Source organism: Myotis yumanensis, unplaced genomic scaffold (genome assembly GCF_028538775.1).
Source record: "Myotis yumanensis isolate MYYU_CA2020_CCGP unplaced genomic scaffold, mMyoYum1.0.hap1 SCAF_9, whole genome shotgun sequence".
Lineage (NCBI taxonomy): Eukaryota > Metazoa > Chordata > Mammalia > Chiroptera > Vespertilionidae > Myotis > Myotis yumanensis.
The window spans coordinates 60682474-60702053 of record NW_027223760.1 but is presented as its reverse complement, the minus strand read 5'-3'; the positions used below and the strand labels follow the sequence as shown (position 1 = coordinate 60702053).

At 41.6% G+C, this 19580-nt stretch overlaps 1 protein-coding gene across 2 annotated transcripts in view; it reads left to right on the top strand.

The window, feature by feature from the left end:
* The window catches only part of RAPGEF5 (Rap guanine nucleotide exchange factor 5), a 201389-nt gene that overhangs the window by 73383 nt on the left and 108426 nt on the right, over window positions 1–19580 (top strand). For both annotated transcript variants that reach the window (XM_070424421.1, XM_070424422.1), the window contains exon 7: window positions 8873–8921. In XM_070424421.1, coding sequence (XP_070280522.1) covers window positions 8873–8921 — 49 coding nt within the window. The remainder of the gene's footprint in view (window positions 1–8872; window positions 8922–19580) is intronic.

Sequence of the window (19580 nt, the reverse complement as noted above, 5' to 3'; positions counted from 1 at the left end):
ACGCTTTTCATGCACCATCGCACTTCAGGCTCACTCAGCAGGGTGTATTATCATCACAGTGGGGAGATGGAGCTTTTTAGACAGAAGTAGTCACTGAGAGTCCACTTTGTCCTGGCCAGTTTGGTTCAGTAGTTAGAGCATCAACCCATGGATCAAAGGGTGGTGGGTTCGATTCCTGGTCAAGGCATATATCTCAGATGCGATCCCCAGCCCCTGTCAGGGCAGTCAGGTGCATGCTGGAGGCAACCAATCGATGTGTCTTTCTCACATCAGTGTTCCTTTCTCTCTCCCCACCTCTTCCCTCCCTTCCACTCTGTCTGGAAGTCAATGGAAAAAATATCCTCAAGTGATGATTTAAAAAAAGAGAGAGAGTCCACTTTAATTAAAAATAACCATTTGGTATTCTTAAAACAGTTTTCCACATCATCTTCACTTAACACTATATAGTTACTGAATAGGTCTCAACAAATTGGATTTAGGGTTAGATTATAGAATTTTTTGGAAGAATTTTATGAAATGAGACTTGACAAGTTACAGTAAATAACATTTTAATTTCTAAATGGTCAGGAGTCATTAAATACTGGTAAACACGGCTGTGTGGTTTAGCAATTGAGAATTCATTCAGACCGCTTCTGAGGGTTTCTAGCTTCATTATGTGCACTCCGGAGTGTGCAGACTCTGGTAAAAATTTTATAACAGATATATTATTTTCCAGAACTAGACTCTATTAGCAAGTTCCTATAAGACCCTAAGAACTACTCAATGGAATACTACGCTGCAGTAAAAAAGAAGGAATTCTTGCCATTTGCAACAGCATGGATGGAACTGGAGAGCATTATGCTAAGTGAAATAAGCCAGTCAGAGAAAGATAAATACCACATGATCTCACTCATCTGTGGAATATAGAGAGCAACATAGACTGATGAACAGGGACAGATCCAAAGATAGAGAAACAGCGATCAGACTATCAATCCCCAGAGGGAAAGTAGGGGAGGGTGGGGGTAGGGGGAAGAGATCAACCAAAGGACTTGTATGCATGCATATAAGCCAAACCAATGGACACGGACAACAGGGGGATGAGAGCATGAGTGTGTGGGGGAGGGGAAGTTGGGGGTTAATGGGGGGACGAGGACACATTTGTAATACCTTAACCAATAAAGAAATTAAAGATTACAAAAAAGAAAGACCCTAAGAAGGTGTTGAGGGATAGTTTTTCAAGAAGGCTCTGAGGATGTGTGTTACTATTTCATGGTTGGTAGACTGGTCCCCCAAAGATGAATACCCTCATTAGCACCTGCAAATATCGTATTAAATGATTAGATGGTAAAAGGGGCCATCAGATATAATTAAGGCTACAGACCTGAATTGTCTGCATGCACCCAGTCGAATCCCATGAACCTTTAAAAGCTAAGAACTTTGGTAAAAGTCAAAGAGAAATGGCAGAAGAGAAGGTTAAAAAAAAAAAATCCAAGCACGAGAAGTTAAAACATAGCATTGCTGGCTCAGAGGAGGAGAAGCTCACGTGCAATGACCATAGAGGCCTCTGGGAGTTAAGGGCAAGTTCCAGGTGACACTGGAATCCTAGAACTACTTTCAAGGCTGGCCTAAAGTAAATGGACATTTCCTTTGCCTGTTTTAGGCTTTTGAATCTTGAGTTCTGAATCTTGTTCTCCCAGGAATCCCTCCCATGTTAGCTTTTTATAGATTTTCTAGTTGACAAAGGTCTTATTTGATCTGGATTCATCCCAATCCAGTGTTTCTAATGTAACATCCCTTTATGCTTCTGCAGGATTCTACCCCCTACAGACAGGAGACCCCTCCATAGGAGATCCCTGCGATACCTGGGACCTGACTAGTGTTGTGGTTATAATAAGGCTATTGTTGAGACACTTAACCTCCAAAAAGCACAATGAGTGGGAATAAAATCTTGCATTTTAAGTTTCTTATTTAAGTGCATGGACATGTACTTGCTACATGGACGTGCATCAGCTACATGGATATGCATCTGCTTGGACAGAGGTTCACATTAAAAAGATCTGATAGTTTTCAGATGATCACAAGCAGAGTAGGAGTTAACAATGGAAATTGGATTACTGAAAATGGATAACAGTGTTTTTTAGTAAAATTAATAGGCATATCTGTGTGTATTCAAAACAAGTTTATATAAAAGGTTTTAACAGTGACAACAATAAAAATAAAGTTAATAAAAAGCTTTTAAAACTATCCCTCGTCTTGATATATTTGCGTAAGCGTAAGCATATGTTGTCTTCTCAGCATGCTAAACAAACACGTCTTTGATGTGGTGACAGCAATTACTGGGGAAACAGCAGTTTGTTAAATAAACTATTAGGTGGAGAACAGTGGTGTCTAGACAGATATTTATATATCTTTCTTAATTTTTCAATTATTGGTTGACATGAACAGGTAATTGCAACATTATTTATGTGTCAGATTTGTGGCAACATTAGCTCTTCAACAAAATAATGAACGTGGAGATAGGAAAACAGGCTTCTGCAGAACAAAGAAAACTGCTGCTTGGCCTATGGGTATTCATAGGACCAGAGTCGAGCCAGCATCACTGCTCAGTTTGTGTCTTATCTGCAAGTGCGTTGATGACTTTAAGAAGTATATTTATTTGTTTTTTTTCCCTAGAGTGGTTAAAGTCCTTACTAACTTAAAATCTTATAGAGGTTTAAGAGTAAGTCTATTTGGGAATAAAATGGGGAAGAATTCTGGATTATGTTCCTTGTTATATTTAATGTAGGAAATTAGGAAATTAGGTCTATGTTTTAAAAACATTTCTATCATGGAACCAACATGTAAATGTTTCCAAAGTTAATAGATTTACTAAAAACCTTTAGGAAATGTGTGACTTGGTGATTCTATCAAAAACTGATTTATAAGGACAATGCTTCAGTTAGCTTAAGGCATTTGCCACTATTGGTCTGTCCTCCCGCAAATGACCTGCATTCTCTCCAGCTCTCACTTGGTTTTCTAGGGCCTCTTGCTCCATGAGGCCTGCTCGTGTCTTCTCGGTTGACCTTTCCCACGGAGGTGCTCCCGGGCACCCAGAGTCTGCATTTGACTCTTTCTGTTGCCTCTTGAGTCTTGGTGTTGATGCAGAACAGCTTTGTGGGCATTCAGATTTAGAGGCTGCAGGCACTATCGAAGTACCAGAAAGTAAAGAAGACAGAACGCTAGACATAAGATGGACTCTTGTGCCTGTTAAATTTCAGGACTACTTTGTGAACAGCCCTGCTGGTTATGGAAGATAGAAAATCCAAACAATTCAACATGAGGAGAGGGGAATTTTCGAAATACGTGTAACCAGTCCTTTAATTATCCACTATACAGATATTTACAAGAGCAAACATACCCAAATACAGATGTGTCTTGATTTATATAGTTTTTTTATATCGAATGAACTGCATTTTAAATTAAAGTTTAAGTTTCTTAAAAAGCATCCCTGCAACTTTCCTGGTACTTGAGGAGATGGTGTCTGTCAAATTGTTGCTAGTAACTGAATCTTATCATTGGGTTGAGTTATAGCCTCATTTAATACCTAGAACACAGTGGGCCATGTTCCTTTATAGATTAATTAAATTAGAGAACAAAATAAAAAGTAAAGAGCGATTGTCAGTTGAAATGGTCATAAGATAAAGAGGTTGAGTCTTGGGAAAACTAAGATACCTTATTAGATAGAAGAATGATTCTCAACTCGCGATACAACCTAGAAGCACGTAGGAACCTTTGAAACAACAGCAGCAGCAAATACTGATGCCCGGAGGATCTGATTTAGCTGGGAACCAAGTATAAGTAGTTGTTCAAAGCTCCCAATTGGCTCTAATATGCAGCCAAGCTCGGGAACCGCTGAGAGGTAGATGAAACTCCAAACTATTTAAAGAAAGCATTTCTTAGTAGACTTGAGTAGTGACTCCATAGCTATCTGACAAGAGGAAACATGAGAAAAAGATGACGGAGAGAAACTTTCAATGTAAAAGTAGTAGAGGTTTACAATCCATTATTCAGTTCTGAAATCTAAAAGCTCCGGAAAAAAAGTCTAACCTACTGAACATACTTAGTGGAAAATCCTGAAGCTTTTTCTAGTCTTCCATTATCTCATTTGGTATGAATAATCATACATCTTATTGCATAAATACTAATGTGTGATTTCTGATGACAAGTTGTTGCCCCAGACCTCACTGAGGGTTTGAGGTAAGTACAGTACCGTTCTGAAATGTATAAAAGTTTGAATTTTGAAACCCATCTGGCCCCAGGGGTTTCAGATCATAGTAGGGAAGGCCGAGGTAATAAAGTCTTTCTGTCGGATTAAGAATGTCTTTCTCCTATTTACCTGGGCAGCAGTTCAGCACCCACATTAAATAAAAACATCGGCCAACATCAGATGTGGCTCTTGGCTCTACATGTGTCCATAAGCCTGATCTGAGAACAGGGTTCCATTTCAGTCATGGAGAGAGAAACTGAGATTAACCAATGACACCCAAGTAGATCAAGTAGAAAATCACCATTGTCCTACAAAGGACTCTTCAGCATGACCAGTGACCCCCAATGTAATGATTTAAAACAACACATATCTATTGTCTCACACAGTTTCTGAAAGTCAGAAATTCAGGAGCATCTCCTAGCTGGATGGTTTTTGCTCATGGTTTCTCAGGAAGTTGTCAAAATGTGGACCCGATGTCAGTCCTCTGAAGGCTTGACTGGTGCTAGACTATGCATGGCATTTATTTATTATTATTTTTTAATATATTTTTTTATTGATTTCAGAGAGGAAGGGAGAGGGAAAGAGAGATGGAAACATCAATGATGAGAGAGAATCACTGATTGGCTGCCTCCTGCACGCCCCCTACTGGGAATCATGCTCACAACCCAGGCATGTGCCCTTGACCGGAATCGAACCTGGGACCCTTTAATCCGCAGGCCAACACTCTATCCACTGAGCCAAACCAGCTAGGGCTATTTTTTAATCCAACAGGTACCTTATTAGTACTTCATGCCCAGCAGGTGTGGTTCAGTGGTTGAACATCAACCTATGAACCAGGAGATCATAGTTCAATTCCCAATCAGGGCACCTGTCCAGGTTGTGGGCTCGATCCCCAGGACTGGGTGTGAGGAGGCAGCCCATCAATGATTCTCTCTCATCACTGATGTTTCTACCTCTCTCTCCCTCTCCCTTCCTCTCTGAAATCAATAAAAATATATATTTTTTAAAAGAGAAAATTCTAGTTTCTGCTTCTGCAGTTGCTCAAAGTTTTAGTTTTTTAATATAAACCTAACAGTTCTTTGCAAAGGAGGCCTTGAGTGCGAATCAGTCGTGAAGATTCCTGCTGAGAGGAGCTTATTGGGGGGGGGGGGGGGTCGTCTTCTCCTTTGATTTTCATTGTCCTCCCTGGGGCAGCTTTCTCTCTCCCCTAAATCTTTCCTATGTCCTTTTAAGGCTACCCCTGTGTCGCCTCCTGTGGGTCAGTGAATGAGTGTTGATTGCCCTGGGTTATACCATAAAAGGACAGGCAGGCCCCTACCATCCAAAAGACAGGCCTTAGTCATACAATTGAAAATGATGAAATGATGGTCAGTGCACTAGAGAATGTGGTTTGTTTTGTCTGAACAATAACCTACCTTTGAGGTTTTGTCTAGAAACCTTTTCCATCCTGGGGTAGTGGAAGCCAGTCTATACCAGGCCCTGCAAAAAACACACCTCCATCCTCCCAGACTACAGACATGCAGGGCATTCGGTGTCTAGAGTGATCTCATTTACTTTATGTTTGTTTTTATTTTAAAGTTCCTTCTAAATTGACCTGTGCAGTCCGTTCTCATTGTCCCCTCTCATCACCTTCCCAGTTCCCCCTCAAATGCTAGATTGGCTTCTTGCTCGCACTCCTTCTTTCTTTCCCCACCGAATCTGTGAAAAGATGTCATGTCATTCAATGGTAGGAATATAATACTTTCCTTTTCTGAGCTAGTTGTATTTCACACCTTATTTGCAGTTTAGAGAAAGAAAAGCTGAGATCTCATGAAGAGAATGTCAGGCATGGAATTTGGTTCTCTGTAAGCAAATGCAGCTATCCACAAGCATCATTTTCTGCCCCTGCTTCCCTTTGGTCTCTGAGCCATGGTGGGATCTTCCTGGGAGGTCATAGAATCGTTCAGCCTTGACAAGATCCCAGTGAATGTTTATGGTCCATATTTTGCCCCCACCCCTAAATATTTGTGGCACTGTGAAGGGGCACAATCCTGAAAAGAGATGGTGATACTATAATAAAACTTATTAACAACTTTAAAATATAAAATATATAATAATGGGTGTTTTGTTCAGTTGTTTTTTTTGTTGTTTTTTTTTTAAATATATTTTATTGATTTTTTACAGAGAGGAAGGAAGAGAGATAGATAGTTAGAAACATCGATGGGAGAGAAACATCGACCAGCTGCCTCCTGCACATCTCCCACGGGGGATGTGCCCGCAACCCAGGTACATGCCCTTGACCGGAATCGAACCCGGGACCTTTCAGTCCGCAGGCCGACGCTCTATCCACTGAGCCAAACCGGTTTGGGCTGTTCAGTTGTTTTTTATTTGACTGCCTGCACAAGTATTTGTGAAGGCTTTCCTATGGCCATGCATCACTTGTCTCCCCCAGCCCTCTTTTCCCCTGGACGATCTTGAACTGTACATTTTCCTACCGTGGGCATTTTCAGCGCTCAGACTTCCAAGGTTGGAGAAGGACTGATTGTCTTCTCATCTGTATATATAAAAGGCCAATATGCAAAGTGTCCCCTCTGGAGTTCGACCAGGAGACCAGGAGTTTGATCGCTTGCTATGACATGCGCTGACCACACGGGGGTTGGGGGGGACACGGAACATGGCGAGCAACTAGCAGTGGCAGCAGGGCGCTGAGGAAGCGAGGGAAGGACGAAGTAGAGAGGTGGAGAGGCGGGGAACCTGATCAACCCTGATCGCAGGCCAGGCCTAGGGACCCTACCCGTGCACTCTAGTTACTATATAAGTTTCTGGAGAGAGTTTTAAGGCATCAAAGAATCAGCTAAATCAAGAGTATACCCATTTTATTTATTTTTTATTTTTTATTTTATTTTTTAATATATTTTATTGATTTTTTACAGAGAGGAAGGGAGAGAGATAGAGAGTTAGAAACATCGATGAGAGAGAAACATCGACCAGCTGCCTCCTGCACATCTCCTACTGGGGATGTGCCCGCAACCCAGGTACATGCCCTTGACCGGAATCGAACCTGGGACCTTTCAGTCCGCAGGCCGACGCTCTATCCACTGAGCCAAACCGGTTTCGGCAAGAGTATACCCATTTTAAAAAAAAATAATTCTTTATTGTTCAAAGTATTACATATGTCCTTTTTTCCTCATTGACCCCCTCTAGCCCACCCCCGCCCCCACCCCTGCCCCAGGCCTTCTCTTGTCTGTGTCTATGCGTTATGCATATATGCATACAAGGTCTTTGGTTTATTACCTCCCACCCGCCCACCCTCCCCCGCCTTCCCTCTGAGATTCCGAACTCTGTTCCATGCTTCCATGTCTCTGGATCCACTCCGTTCATCAGTTTATTTTGTTACTTAGATCCCACAAGTGAGTGCGTCATGTGATACCTGTCTTTCTCTGACTGACTTATTTCACTTAGCATGATAAGGGGTATGCCCTTTTGAATGGCACTGGGACTTGCCAGCCAGAGAAAGCAAGGCCGCAGAGCAGTGAGTGCCACAGAAGCTGCTGTCTTCCGGGTGAGGATGCCCTGGCCACCGTGAACCTGGTCCCTAGGTGGAGTCCCAGTGTCTAGCATATTGTGCTACTTTTGCCTACAAGTAAATAAATACAAATGAAACGAATCTCAATAGCAAATCTTCTTTAACCTTGAACTTCCATGTTTTCCCTTTAAAATTCATTATCAGGACCCTTCCAAACTCACCACCACCTCCACCTCCACCTCCACCTCCTCCACCTCCACACACCTTAGAAGTGCGTTGACACACACTTCTAAGCTTCAAAGACTGTGTCCTGTAGGGGCATGAGCTTTCTTGTTATGGAATATTTAATTGCTGCCCAACACAGATTTCCCAAAGTTAATCTTCATTACTTTTTTTTCTTTGAAAGTGATTGTAGTTAACTTTTTTTTTTTTTTTTTTTTGTCTCTTCTGGAAAGCTTTTAGGAAAGGATTTAAGCACTCAAATATGTGGGGTTGAGAGACAGAGAATGAGCAAGCAAAAATCTGGACAAATAAGAGGGGTGTTACAGCACTTAGGATTTTTAAGTTTGTCTTGTCTATTCCTACTTCATCTACCCTATGACTCGGTAGCACTTGCTTTTATGTGGCATATTTTCTGAACTGTTTGCTGGGAAACCTGTCAGATTTCAAATGAACGTTTATTGTGTTTGGGCAGAGGTCCAGTTAAACCAGGGTCACCCATCTTAATTGTTGTAGAATTTCTGTGTAAGCTAGAATCTTTGAGAGATAAATAATAGTTCTATCTTTGCCAACATACATGCCTGTTTTAATAATTTGTTATTTGAATTACTTCTAAGTGTTTGATAATTATATTTTTGAAGTTCTTCCCATAAGTACAGCAAAAATACCAATGTTTCATGATACATTCTGGCAACCATCTAATTTCTTTTTGATCACTATGATTCTTTCAGCTTTTTAGCTTAAAATTTCTATGCAGAGGTTTTTCCACATTACTAAAATCAAACAAAAACCCAAAAAGTGGCAGCAAATTTAGCTCTGATTGCTATAGCTCTTAATTTGGGTTGCATATATAAAAACAAAGTACCGCTTTTGATATCTACATTTTTCTTATTCTAATTGATTTTTTCTTAATATTTTATCAGGTGCAGAGAGAGCTAGCAGCTGTCATTGCTTTAAAAGCAAAGAAGTCTGGTGAGTAGTCTTTCATGGACCTAAGGAAGGATTTCATTCTGAGGGAATATTTCATATATCATGTGGCAGTGAGCAGCTGAGGGCATCTCAGGAAATTTTGGTGTAGAATGTAGAAAAGTATCATTGTTTGTTTTAAAAATAATTTATTCTACCATCAAAAATAGTACAGGTTGTTACATATGGTTCTTTGACCATTCGCTGCCTTTATTTTACATTTCAAGGAAAAATGAAATTAAAAATGTTTTTAGTTCATTGCAGCCATGAAATAGTCTTTATATACAACATAAGAAAGCAAACACGTTGCGTTGTCTATTATAATGAGAGAGGAAAATAAACAACATCAAAGTTGTCTTTTTTGAAAAGATTTTTTTTTTTTATCTTCAAGTAGTTACTCCTGAAAATAACTGAAGTGTGTAATGACATCTAAAAGCCAGCATTTTACGTAGGACCGAGTGCACGGATCCGATGCCTAGTCCCTCTAAGAAACAAGGGGTAGAAGTGATATGTGGAAAGGCAGTTTTCAAATACATTTTGAAGGAGAGGCTGAAATCCAATATGAAATGGAGATTCACTGAGGTAGAAAAACACTTGCTTAGGGAGGAGGAGTGTCAGAAGGAGGCATCCTTTGCTGTTCAGAGGGAGGAGGTCAGTGCTAAATGGCATGACAAACACAAGGGAGATCGATGCTTCTTAGATAATGTCAAACTATAATAAGACTTTTTCAGGTGGAAAGACTAAGACAAAAGAAAAGAGATGGCAAAATTTGAAGAAATAAATGGAATGGAAATGTCTTAAGAACACAAGCCATACATATTTTTATCTCTTTTTTCCAGTTAGAAACTCCAAGAATTTGCTTTTCTCTCAGTTACTGAATCACACACACCTGAGTAGGAATGATCTGATTATATTTATACTGATCTTTGTGGATTTGGCTGCTGTAGAGGACACAGAGCCTGGGTGCAATGAAGGTGAAAAGCAAGATGCAAAGGGCAGCATCTTGACCGAAAGGTTATTGCACAGAGAGGGCAGAGCGGACGGAGCTCCTCAGTGAGCAGCATTGGACTGTGGGTATTCGCATGGGCAGAGGCCAACATGGAGAAGACATCAGTATAAGTTGTGCTAGAGCTGATCTTGGTTCCTGTAATGATAAGGAGACAGACTTATTGTTTGTACGAATTGGGATGGCAGTGCCTTGGAGGATTTTTTTTTTTTAATTTCAGAAAATGTTGGGAAAATAATTTTAAAAAAGCATACTGTGTCAATGCTGGAGAAAAACAGAAAATCAATAGCCAGGGAGGCCGGAGAAGGGGGTGCTAATTCCCACAGCGTCGGTGGGGTGTGGGGACTTCTGAGCAAAGGGCTGAAGTCAGTGAGAGGGTGAGCCCTGTGGATCCAGGCAAAAGCGTTTGGGCAGAGCGTGTGAAATGTGTTTGAGGAACAGCAAGGAGGCAAGAGTGGCTGGAGCCAGATGAACAAGGTGAAAAGAGGTAGGTTTTGGTTGACAGGCTAAGAAATTTGAACTTTCAGGAGGTAAAGGGAAATGAAGAGGAGTAAGGCCCGTACGTGTTACATTGCGCAAAGTCGAAGACATGTGAAGTCAGCTTGATTGTGCCTTGATGTGTTGCTGTATGAAGTTCGTATGTCTGTTTTTGTTACTTGTTTGATTTATGGAGCTTGGCATGCAAACGCAGCTTTGGCAAGTTCTCAGGGACGGAGTGAAATGGTCTCTCACACAGTCACTAATGATGGAGACATGAATTCATAGTGTCTTAGGACAGCAATTTTTCGGTGTTCTAGAATCCCTGACTTTTATCCAGTAACTCCAAAACTGGAGTTCCAGCTCTTGGGCGTAACCAGAGAGGCATGTAAAGATTCAGGTAGAAGGAATCTATTGCACTGTTGTTGCTTTTAACAATAAGAAATTAGAAACAATCCTTAAGTCTCCATAGTAGAGAAATGGTAAAATTGGGAGATCAGTGTAATGGAATGTTGAACAGCTTTAAAAGTTATGTTTTGAAGAATTAATGTAGTAAAATGTTCAGTGGAAAAATATATACAATAAGCATGTATTACTTCTCTTTTTCATAATAAAATAGTTTTAATTATTTTTTATTACAATTATAGGATAGCATGCTCGATGAAAAAATTTTGATAATGCATGAATGTATGAATATGAAGAAACTGAAAAATCATCCATCATGTCATCAACAAAGATAACCAATATTAATCCTTTAAAAATAATTTAATTTAATTTTTTATTGCATTTATTGGGTGACATTGGTTAATACAATTATATAGATTTTAGTTGTACAATTTTATAATGCATCATCTGTATATTGTATTATGTGTTCACCACCCCAAGTCAAGTCTCCTTTCATAACAATTTATCACTCCTTTACCCTTTTCTACCTCCCCCAGCCCCCATTTCTCTCTGGTAATCACCACACTATTGTCTGTGTCTGTGAGTTTTTCTCACTATTACTCTTGTCTTGTATATATTTTCAGACATCTCTTTATTCATTTGTAGATATTGTATTATTATATATTAATATGCAGATACCCAGGTTGCGGGTTCCATTCCCGGCACATACGGAAGTCAAATGATCATGCTTCTCTCTCACATCAATGTTTCTCTCTCTCTCTCTCTCTCTCTCTCTCTCTCTCTCTCTCTCTTCTTCTCTCTAAGCATGACCTCAGGTGAAGATTAAAGCATACCAGCTGCAGAATGGCACTTTATGTGTGTGCTTGCTATTGTTTTTTAAAACTATTTCTTTAAAGAAGAAGAAAAAAGCTGATAAACATCTAATAAAAAGTCTTAAACTGATAGTTGGTACATCTGTGGCTTGACAGAAGGAATTGATTACCCTAATATCTTACGTCTTGCAGTAAAACTGCTCATTAGGGCTCAGGTGGTCCTGCCAGATTTATGTCTTACTGTGAAGGGTTATTAGAATAAGAATTAGTATAAAGAAAAAAGGGTTTTCTTTTTGTTGTTTCAGCTCCCCATACAAACAGAAATGAAAGTAACAGCCAATCAATAAATTATATAAATGATTCAAGGCTCCAGCTTAGTAAAAAATCCATTTGGTTGTAATCTTCTCAGAGGCCATTAGGATGTGCCTTTAAACAGTTTCTCCTCTAACTGCTAACTAGTGAATGAGAACAGCATTTTAAGGCATCACAAGATTTTTATAAATTAGCCCAGATATCCTTGTTTGTCTTTCTCTTTGTTGGTTTGCTAATTTTACTGCTAATGTTGGCTAATTCGAATCTTGGGAGATATGTTTCTTCCCTTTTCCAGGGAATTCCCAGCCAAAGCACTTTAGCTCTGTGGTCTTTAGATCACATGAACCTTGTGCTGTGGTGGGTTTCTGCTTCTGGAAAACCTGAGACCTCATATTGGTAAATCTCTTTGGCAGTTTTTATATTTCACTCTCTCTGCTTAGCCGTGGCTATTTAGATGTTTTAAAACTACATACCTAGGTCATTGATGTTTGGAGAAGAAAGAAGGGTTTTCTTCTGTTTATGCCATAATGTCTCTGGAACCTTAGCAAAGTGATTCCAGTTTGTATCTTGGAGGGTAAGAGTGGGAGTAGGGGAGGGTTGTGTAGGATATGCTAACTTAGCGATTCCTTCCAGCTCTAACATTTAATCATAACAGTGAATATTTTCATTCATTGCCTTCATTATCCTTAATGGAGTTACAACCATAGGAATATCTTACACAGGACTCTTTGAAGTGCAAGTGATAGAAAAGCCGGAAACCAGAGAGGGGATTGATTGGCATTGATATATTTTATTGTTTCTTTGACATATTAAAATATATATAACATAAAAGAGTATAAAATGGTTTACCTGTTGTTTTTAGTTTTGGCTTTTTATAGATGTAATGTATTTCTTCTTTTTAATCCTCACCTGAGGACATGGAAGAGAGAGAGAGAGAAAGAGAATTGATTTGAGAGAGAAACATTGATTGGTTGCCTTCAGTAAGCTCCCGGACTACGGATCAAACCCATAACCCAGATAGGTGACCTGGCCGGGAATCCAGCCAGCAACTTTCAGTGCACAGGATGACCCTCACCAACGGAGTCACTCCAGCCAGGCTATAAATGTTCATTTTAATGGGCGAAATGCTCTTTGTAATGGGCTGGAAAGGATAAGGGGGCAGTCAGTGTTTTACATTGGAGTTAAATTGTTTCTCCTAGCCTCAGACATCCTCTTGTTTCATCGTCTTGGCTTGAATCCTATATTCCAGCTTAAGGAGGCATTTGAATGTTTGTGTGATTTCAACAACGGGGTTACTACTGTTTGCATACATTGAACTCTGTGTGTAACACATTCAAGGAGGCCGTCCCTGGGTCTGGCAAACATGGTGGACCCACCAGGCAAGTGGAGCACCTTTTATGACCCTGGACTCTGCTGAAACTCCCAGCTTTTAAGATCCACTGTTAGTAACAATCACTGGTCACCAGTAGCACCTTCTGGGACATTTTAGCAGTGGCACCCCCTTCTTACTGTATGTCTGTAAGATGGGGGAATGCTGACAGGAAGCTCTGCCTAAGGTTTGAGGTCTGACACAAGTGACAAGAGAGATTTTCCTTCAGGGCAGAAGCATTCCAAAGAGAAGATTTTCGTGTGACTTTGTCACGAGAAATGAAATAGATCGGCTGCTTATTTTTAACAGTAGAAAATAAGGCCTTTTGTTTTGCACATTTAGAAGGAAAAAATAACCATTAAATGTATGGAATTATTCCGGCTTTTATGGTGCTCCAGATTTTTAGTTTTATCGATTCTTGACTAAGATCCAAGATAGGCATCTGTTCTTACCAGTTTAAATTTTTATTTTTTAGTTGACAGATTCTTTTTTTTTTCATTTGCACTGTGTTGGACTTGACCCTTATGCTTTTGTAAACACATCACTCAAATGTAAAGGACTGCATAATATAATGGTATTTTAGAGTAGATGTTAATAATAAAATTAAGGGCCAGCAGAGATAGACTCGCGTGCTGGTACAATTATTGCTATCTCAAACTCCTTCTACCTTTTGGTTTTCTGTGATCTTTTTATTGAAAAAAATGTAAATGCTCTTAAAAGCTATGTTTTTATATTTTATTGAATTTTTTTTTTTTTATTGCTTAAAGCATTACAAAGGGTATTACATATGTGTCCTTTTTCCCCCCCACCCTTGACAAGCCCCTGCTATTTTATTGAATTTTTACAGAGAGGAAGGGAGAGGGATAGAGAGTTAGAAACATCGATGAGAGAGAAACATTGATCATCTGCCCCCAGCACACCCCCTACTGGGGATGTGCCCACAACCAAGGTACATGCCCATGACCGGAATCGAACCTGGGACCCCTCAGTCCGCAGGCCGATGTTCTATCCACTGAGCAAACCGGTCACGGCTTAAAAGCTATTTTTAAAAATCTGATCTTTGAGTGTTCTTATCATGAATGGTTGAGCTAAAAAATACTAGTTTAAAATGGCAGACGTCTTTGGCTCTATTTTAAGTAATTAAGATATTGTGCTTCATTTTTAGTGATACTTTGAACCACTTAACTTTCTGAGTCTTTCACAGTCCATCCTCAAGAATGTGTCTTGTTCTCTCTGATATTTCCACATGGTTTGGTTTCTGCCTTTTCTTCTCCTTTGCCACCTCCTGGATGGTGAGCTGGCCAGCGGCCACCACTCCAATGTGGTCAGCAGGGACCTATACTGATTGCCTTGTAACCCCACTGAATGTGGCATTTAGCATTTGTTAACCAAGAGGAAAGAGGTAGCAAGTGTTCTCTCTTAAAATAATCAACCACATTCTAGTCTTCCCTGATGGATCGATGGTCTAGGTCACAGTGGTCGGCAAACTGCGGCTTGGCAAACCTCGGCTCGTGAGCCACATGCGGCTCTTTGGCCCCTTGAGTGTGGCTCTTCCACAAAATACCGGCTCTTCCATAAAATACCAGCTTCTGCGCATGGACCACAAAGTTTCAATCGCACTGTACGTGCACACCTGCACATGGTATTTTGTGGAAGAGCCACACTCAAAGGGCCAAAGAGCCGCATGTGGCTCGCGAGCCGCAGTTTGCCAACCACAGGTCTAGGACAGTGGTCGGCAAACTTATTAGTCAACAGAGCCAAATATCAACAGTACTTCTTCAAAATAGACTCGCCCAGGCCAAAAACCAACTTCTGCGCATCGGCCACGAAGTTTCAATCACACTGTATGTGGGTGCCCGCACATGGTATTTTGTGGAAGAGCCACACTCAAGGGGCCAAAGAGCCGCATGTGGCTCGCGAGCCGCAGTTTGCTGACCACTGGTCTAGGACAGCGGTTCTCAACCTGTGAGTCTCGACCCCTTTGGGGGTCGAACGAACCTTTCACAGGGATCGCCTAAGACCATCAGAAAACACACATATAATTACATATTGTTTTTGTGGTTAATCACTATGCTTTAATTATGTTCAATTTGTAACAATGAAAATACATCCTGCATATCAGATATTTACATGACGATTTATAACAGTAGCAAAATTACAGTTATGAAGTAGCAACGAAAATAATTTTATGGTTGGGGGTCACCACAACATGAGGAACTGTATTAAAGGGTTGCAGCATTAGGAAGGTTGAGAACCACTGGTCTAGGATGTTTTCCCTGGAAGAGAGGGCTCTGTCTGACATCATGCCTATTGTTGAAGCTTGTAAAATCTTGCCTTCTCCAGTGCTATAATAACCCCTTGTTCTAACATTTCCCGAGACTGTTCTTCCCCTGCTTGCTAACAGACTTTGTACATTCGCATCCCACTCAACGCCTGTTCTTACTGACCAGCAATCAATTCAGTGGTTGAAAGGTTGTATCTTCCTTTTTTATTTTAATGGCATAAGACCAGAACAAGAGTCTTGAAGCTGTAATTCCCAGTGCAGGGTAAACTTAAGTAATACTTGAAAATGTAAAACTCCTACAACTGAGAAAATAACAGCATCCGTAAAGACCAGGAACAATTGAAAATGCACGCAGCAGATGCTCTGTACATTTTTCCTAACTCTCCCACTGGGATGCAAAGAAAATTGCCTTTTTTAAAAAAATCCCATGACACCGTCTTTTGTAATTAGAGCTATTAAGTCGAAATGATAAATAACCGTGCAATGGCGTCCTACAAAAGAACAGCCCTTTGCCCTGATTGCTCCTGAGCAGCAAGAGGACTAAGAGCATCAAGTCCAGGAAGTTGGTTGGACTCCTGTAACCCTGAGGATTGTTCGGAATTTAGGGAATTAGCAAAGCGAGATGACTGTCTTTTTCATCTTTCAACATGGTCATGTCTGTTAAGATAGTAACTGAGTCTGATGTGCCAAGGAGGTGAATAATTATAACCACAACAGAGTATACTCGAGAATGGAAGGTTTGTGAGGCCTTCGCTTTCAAAAACGTGCTGCAGGGCATTTCGGTGGCTGTATGCAGTGCTTATTAGGCGAAGGTAATTATTGCTCTAAATGGGGTTTTGTTTCTATTTTAGAGAATCAGATACTGGGGAGGAGAATGAGCACTGAAGGCCCTTGAACTCAAGGTTGTGAGGGCTCCCAGGCCAGGGTCTGTGTGGTCCAGGATAGTGACTTTACATCATGCAGACTCTGACCTCTTATTGCCTGTTTCATCGACATTGCCAGACCTCAGGAGAGCAGGTTTCCTGAGGTCTGGAGCAGAGGGTGGGTGTGAGGCTGGAAAAAGGCGTGAAAGGGAGGACCACGGTTTCTCTTCGCTGGAGAAGCGGCTTCCAGCATCGCAGCTCCTGGGAACCTATTTTCTGTGAGGAAACCAAATGAGTGTCATGAGTGTACCCTGTGCGTAGATGCAGTATCAGTTCTACACCCAAGGTCAGATGAAAGTTAATGACCATATGCACACCAGAGATCCGAAACCCACATTCTACTTCTTTCTCATAATGACAGGAAAGGAGAGCAATTTATATTTAAATTGATTTAAATTTCAAAGCATAAACACGGAGATCTCCCAGGTACCCCCTTTCCCACAGTGAAACTTCCTGGCAGGGCTCGAAGTCCCTAACAAATTAAGTCCCTTCCCATCCCAGCTCCCCGGGGCAGACAGTGCTTTGTTTTCGGTGGAGCGATCCTGTCTCCGCCCTGCTGGGTAAGTGGCACCACACCAGAAGCCAGCAAGGCCATCAGGGCCCCTTTCTATAATTATGTAGGTTTTACGTTTGTTGAGCTGATTAGCTGATTGAGGCAACGAATGGGTGTCATTAACACATGGTGGACGGGGCAGCTTCCCCTCTGAGGCTGCCGGCTCAGGGTTTCTCGGGTTCCTGAAGAAAAAGAATCCTGGCCATATGCTGTTTTTATAAAGTTAGGAAATTCTGCCGTCTGCTGAGCCCAGTCTCCTACCCGAATCCGGTGCCCTAAGCTGGTAGTCAGACACTCTGACTCCCACGCTGGCCTGTGCTCACTCTGGTACGTCACTGGCTTCTCTTGTCCTGTTCCCATCCTCCTCCTATATAATAAAGAGGGAATATGCTAATTGACTGTCACACCCTCACAAAGATGGCGGTGCTCACAGCCACAAGATGGTGATGCCCAGTCCCCTCAGCCCCACTGGGGGCCTCGGGTCCTCCTGAACTCCCCACTGACAAGCAGGGCCGGCTGCGGCGCAGGCAAGCCTCGGATGGCAGCTGCCCAGCCACCCAGGGCCAGCCCAAGGCTCAGGTAACCACGGCCACCCGAGGCTCAGGTAACCAGGGCCAGCCAAGGCTTGCACTGCCGGCAGTGGCAGCAGCAGAGGTGTGATGGGGGCGTCGCCTTCCCCTGATCGCCAGGTCGCCTGCCTCCCTTGAGGGCTCCCGGACTGTGAGAGGGGCCAGGCTGGGCTGAGAGACCCCCTCCCCTCTAGGGCATGATTTTTCATGCACCAGGCCTCTAGTTTTTTTTATAAAAGGAAGAGGTCAGGCTCAGATGGTGACTGGAGTGCCACACTAGGCCTGCAGGCCACATCCTCAACACCAAGTGCGAGACAGCTTTGCTCTTCTTAATCATCTCTGCCCATTCAATACGAATCTAGGAATAATAACTGCTGTTCATTTCATTTGCTTTCTGAGCTGTTTTCATTTCATTGACATTTTTCCTAAGTAAAAGTCCTGCAAAGGCCTTCTTCTCCCACACATAACTCCCCGCCCCCCACACATAACTCCCCGCTCCCTCACACACACACACCCCTGGGAACATTTCTGCTGTCATTTGTATTGAGGGTTAAGAGCTATCCAGGGAAATCTTGGTCTTGGCCATGTGACCCAGCTATTGTCCATCATTCGTCACATTAAAAGTCTAATTGTATAAACAGCCATGAAAGTGGAGCCGTTCTCAGTAAAACTGAAAATGACACGAACACAGTGTGTGTGGATAGAAGTAGCTAACGCTCCCTGGTACATAACGCCAAGCCTGCCATTGGATTCGGCCGAATTCTGCGGAGTGCCTTGATGCTGTTTTGATAAAAGTGAAATTTACTTCACATACTAGTCTTTCCATTAAGTGACACATGAACACTTAATATTCGATCGTTTCTAAATCAGACATTCTCCTTGAAGGTGGCTAAACAAACTGTGGTTCTAGCGATTTGTGTTTTTCAGATAGGTTATTAAAAGACTTCATTTTAATACAGCAGTTGCAATCTGTTTTTTGGAATGAGATTGGTGATAGAAATTTTGACCCTGGAGTCAGAGAAGGTTCGCATGGAACAACTTCTGCATAAACAGTACCTTTTGATATAAGTGTTTTGTTTGGAGATTAGGAAGATGAATACATACTTTTAAAAATAATCCTGGCTCTCCTTCTGTAAAGCTATATCAAAGTTCTTCTTTGACTAAATAAAACTGTGTTTCCCAAAGCAGTGGTCTTCAGGTCGAATTTGCAAAGCAGTTCCCTGCGGTATTTGTTAATAGTGCTAATCCCTGTTCTGCCCCCCCCCCCACCCCCACCCCAATTAAGTGTGGATGGAGGCCTTGCATCTGCATTATAACCACTTCACCCCCGTGTGATTTAGCTGCCCGCTTTCACCGACACATGCCAAGGTCTGTGTGATTTCCAGGCTCAGGGAGCCAGCTGGTGTTTGTGTGTGTGTGTATGTGTGTGTGTGTGTTTTAAATATGTTTTTATTGATCTTTAGAGAGAGAGGAAGTGATGGGGATAGAAAGATAGAAACACTGATGGGAAAGAAATCATCAATAAGCTGCCTCCCGCATGCCCCCTACTGGGGATCAAGCTGGCAACCCCAGCATGTGCCCTGATCAGGAATCAAGCCAGTGACCTCTTGGTTCATGGATCCATGCTCAACCACCGAGCTACACTGGCCGGGCACGGCTGGTGTTTTATGAAGGGTGCTGTGCTAATGAACTAAGCATGGTAGGGGAATGAGAAATATTATACTTTTGCTATTTACTCATTTATTGGACAACTGCCTAACTTTTCAGTGTTTCTCTACCTGAAAGGAGATTTTCCTATGGGAATGATAACAGAATTATTACAAAGTTCTCATTGACAGTAAAAGCTTTATAAAGGAAGAGAATTATTACCAGGTTTTATTTGGTGGGCAGACTCGGGAGTAAGCGAACATTCTCACTGAAGTTTCTATATTAAAATTAGGAGGAGGACATGGGGG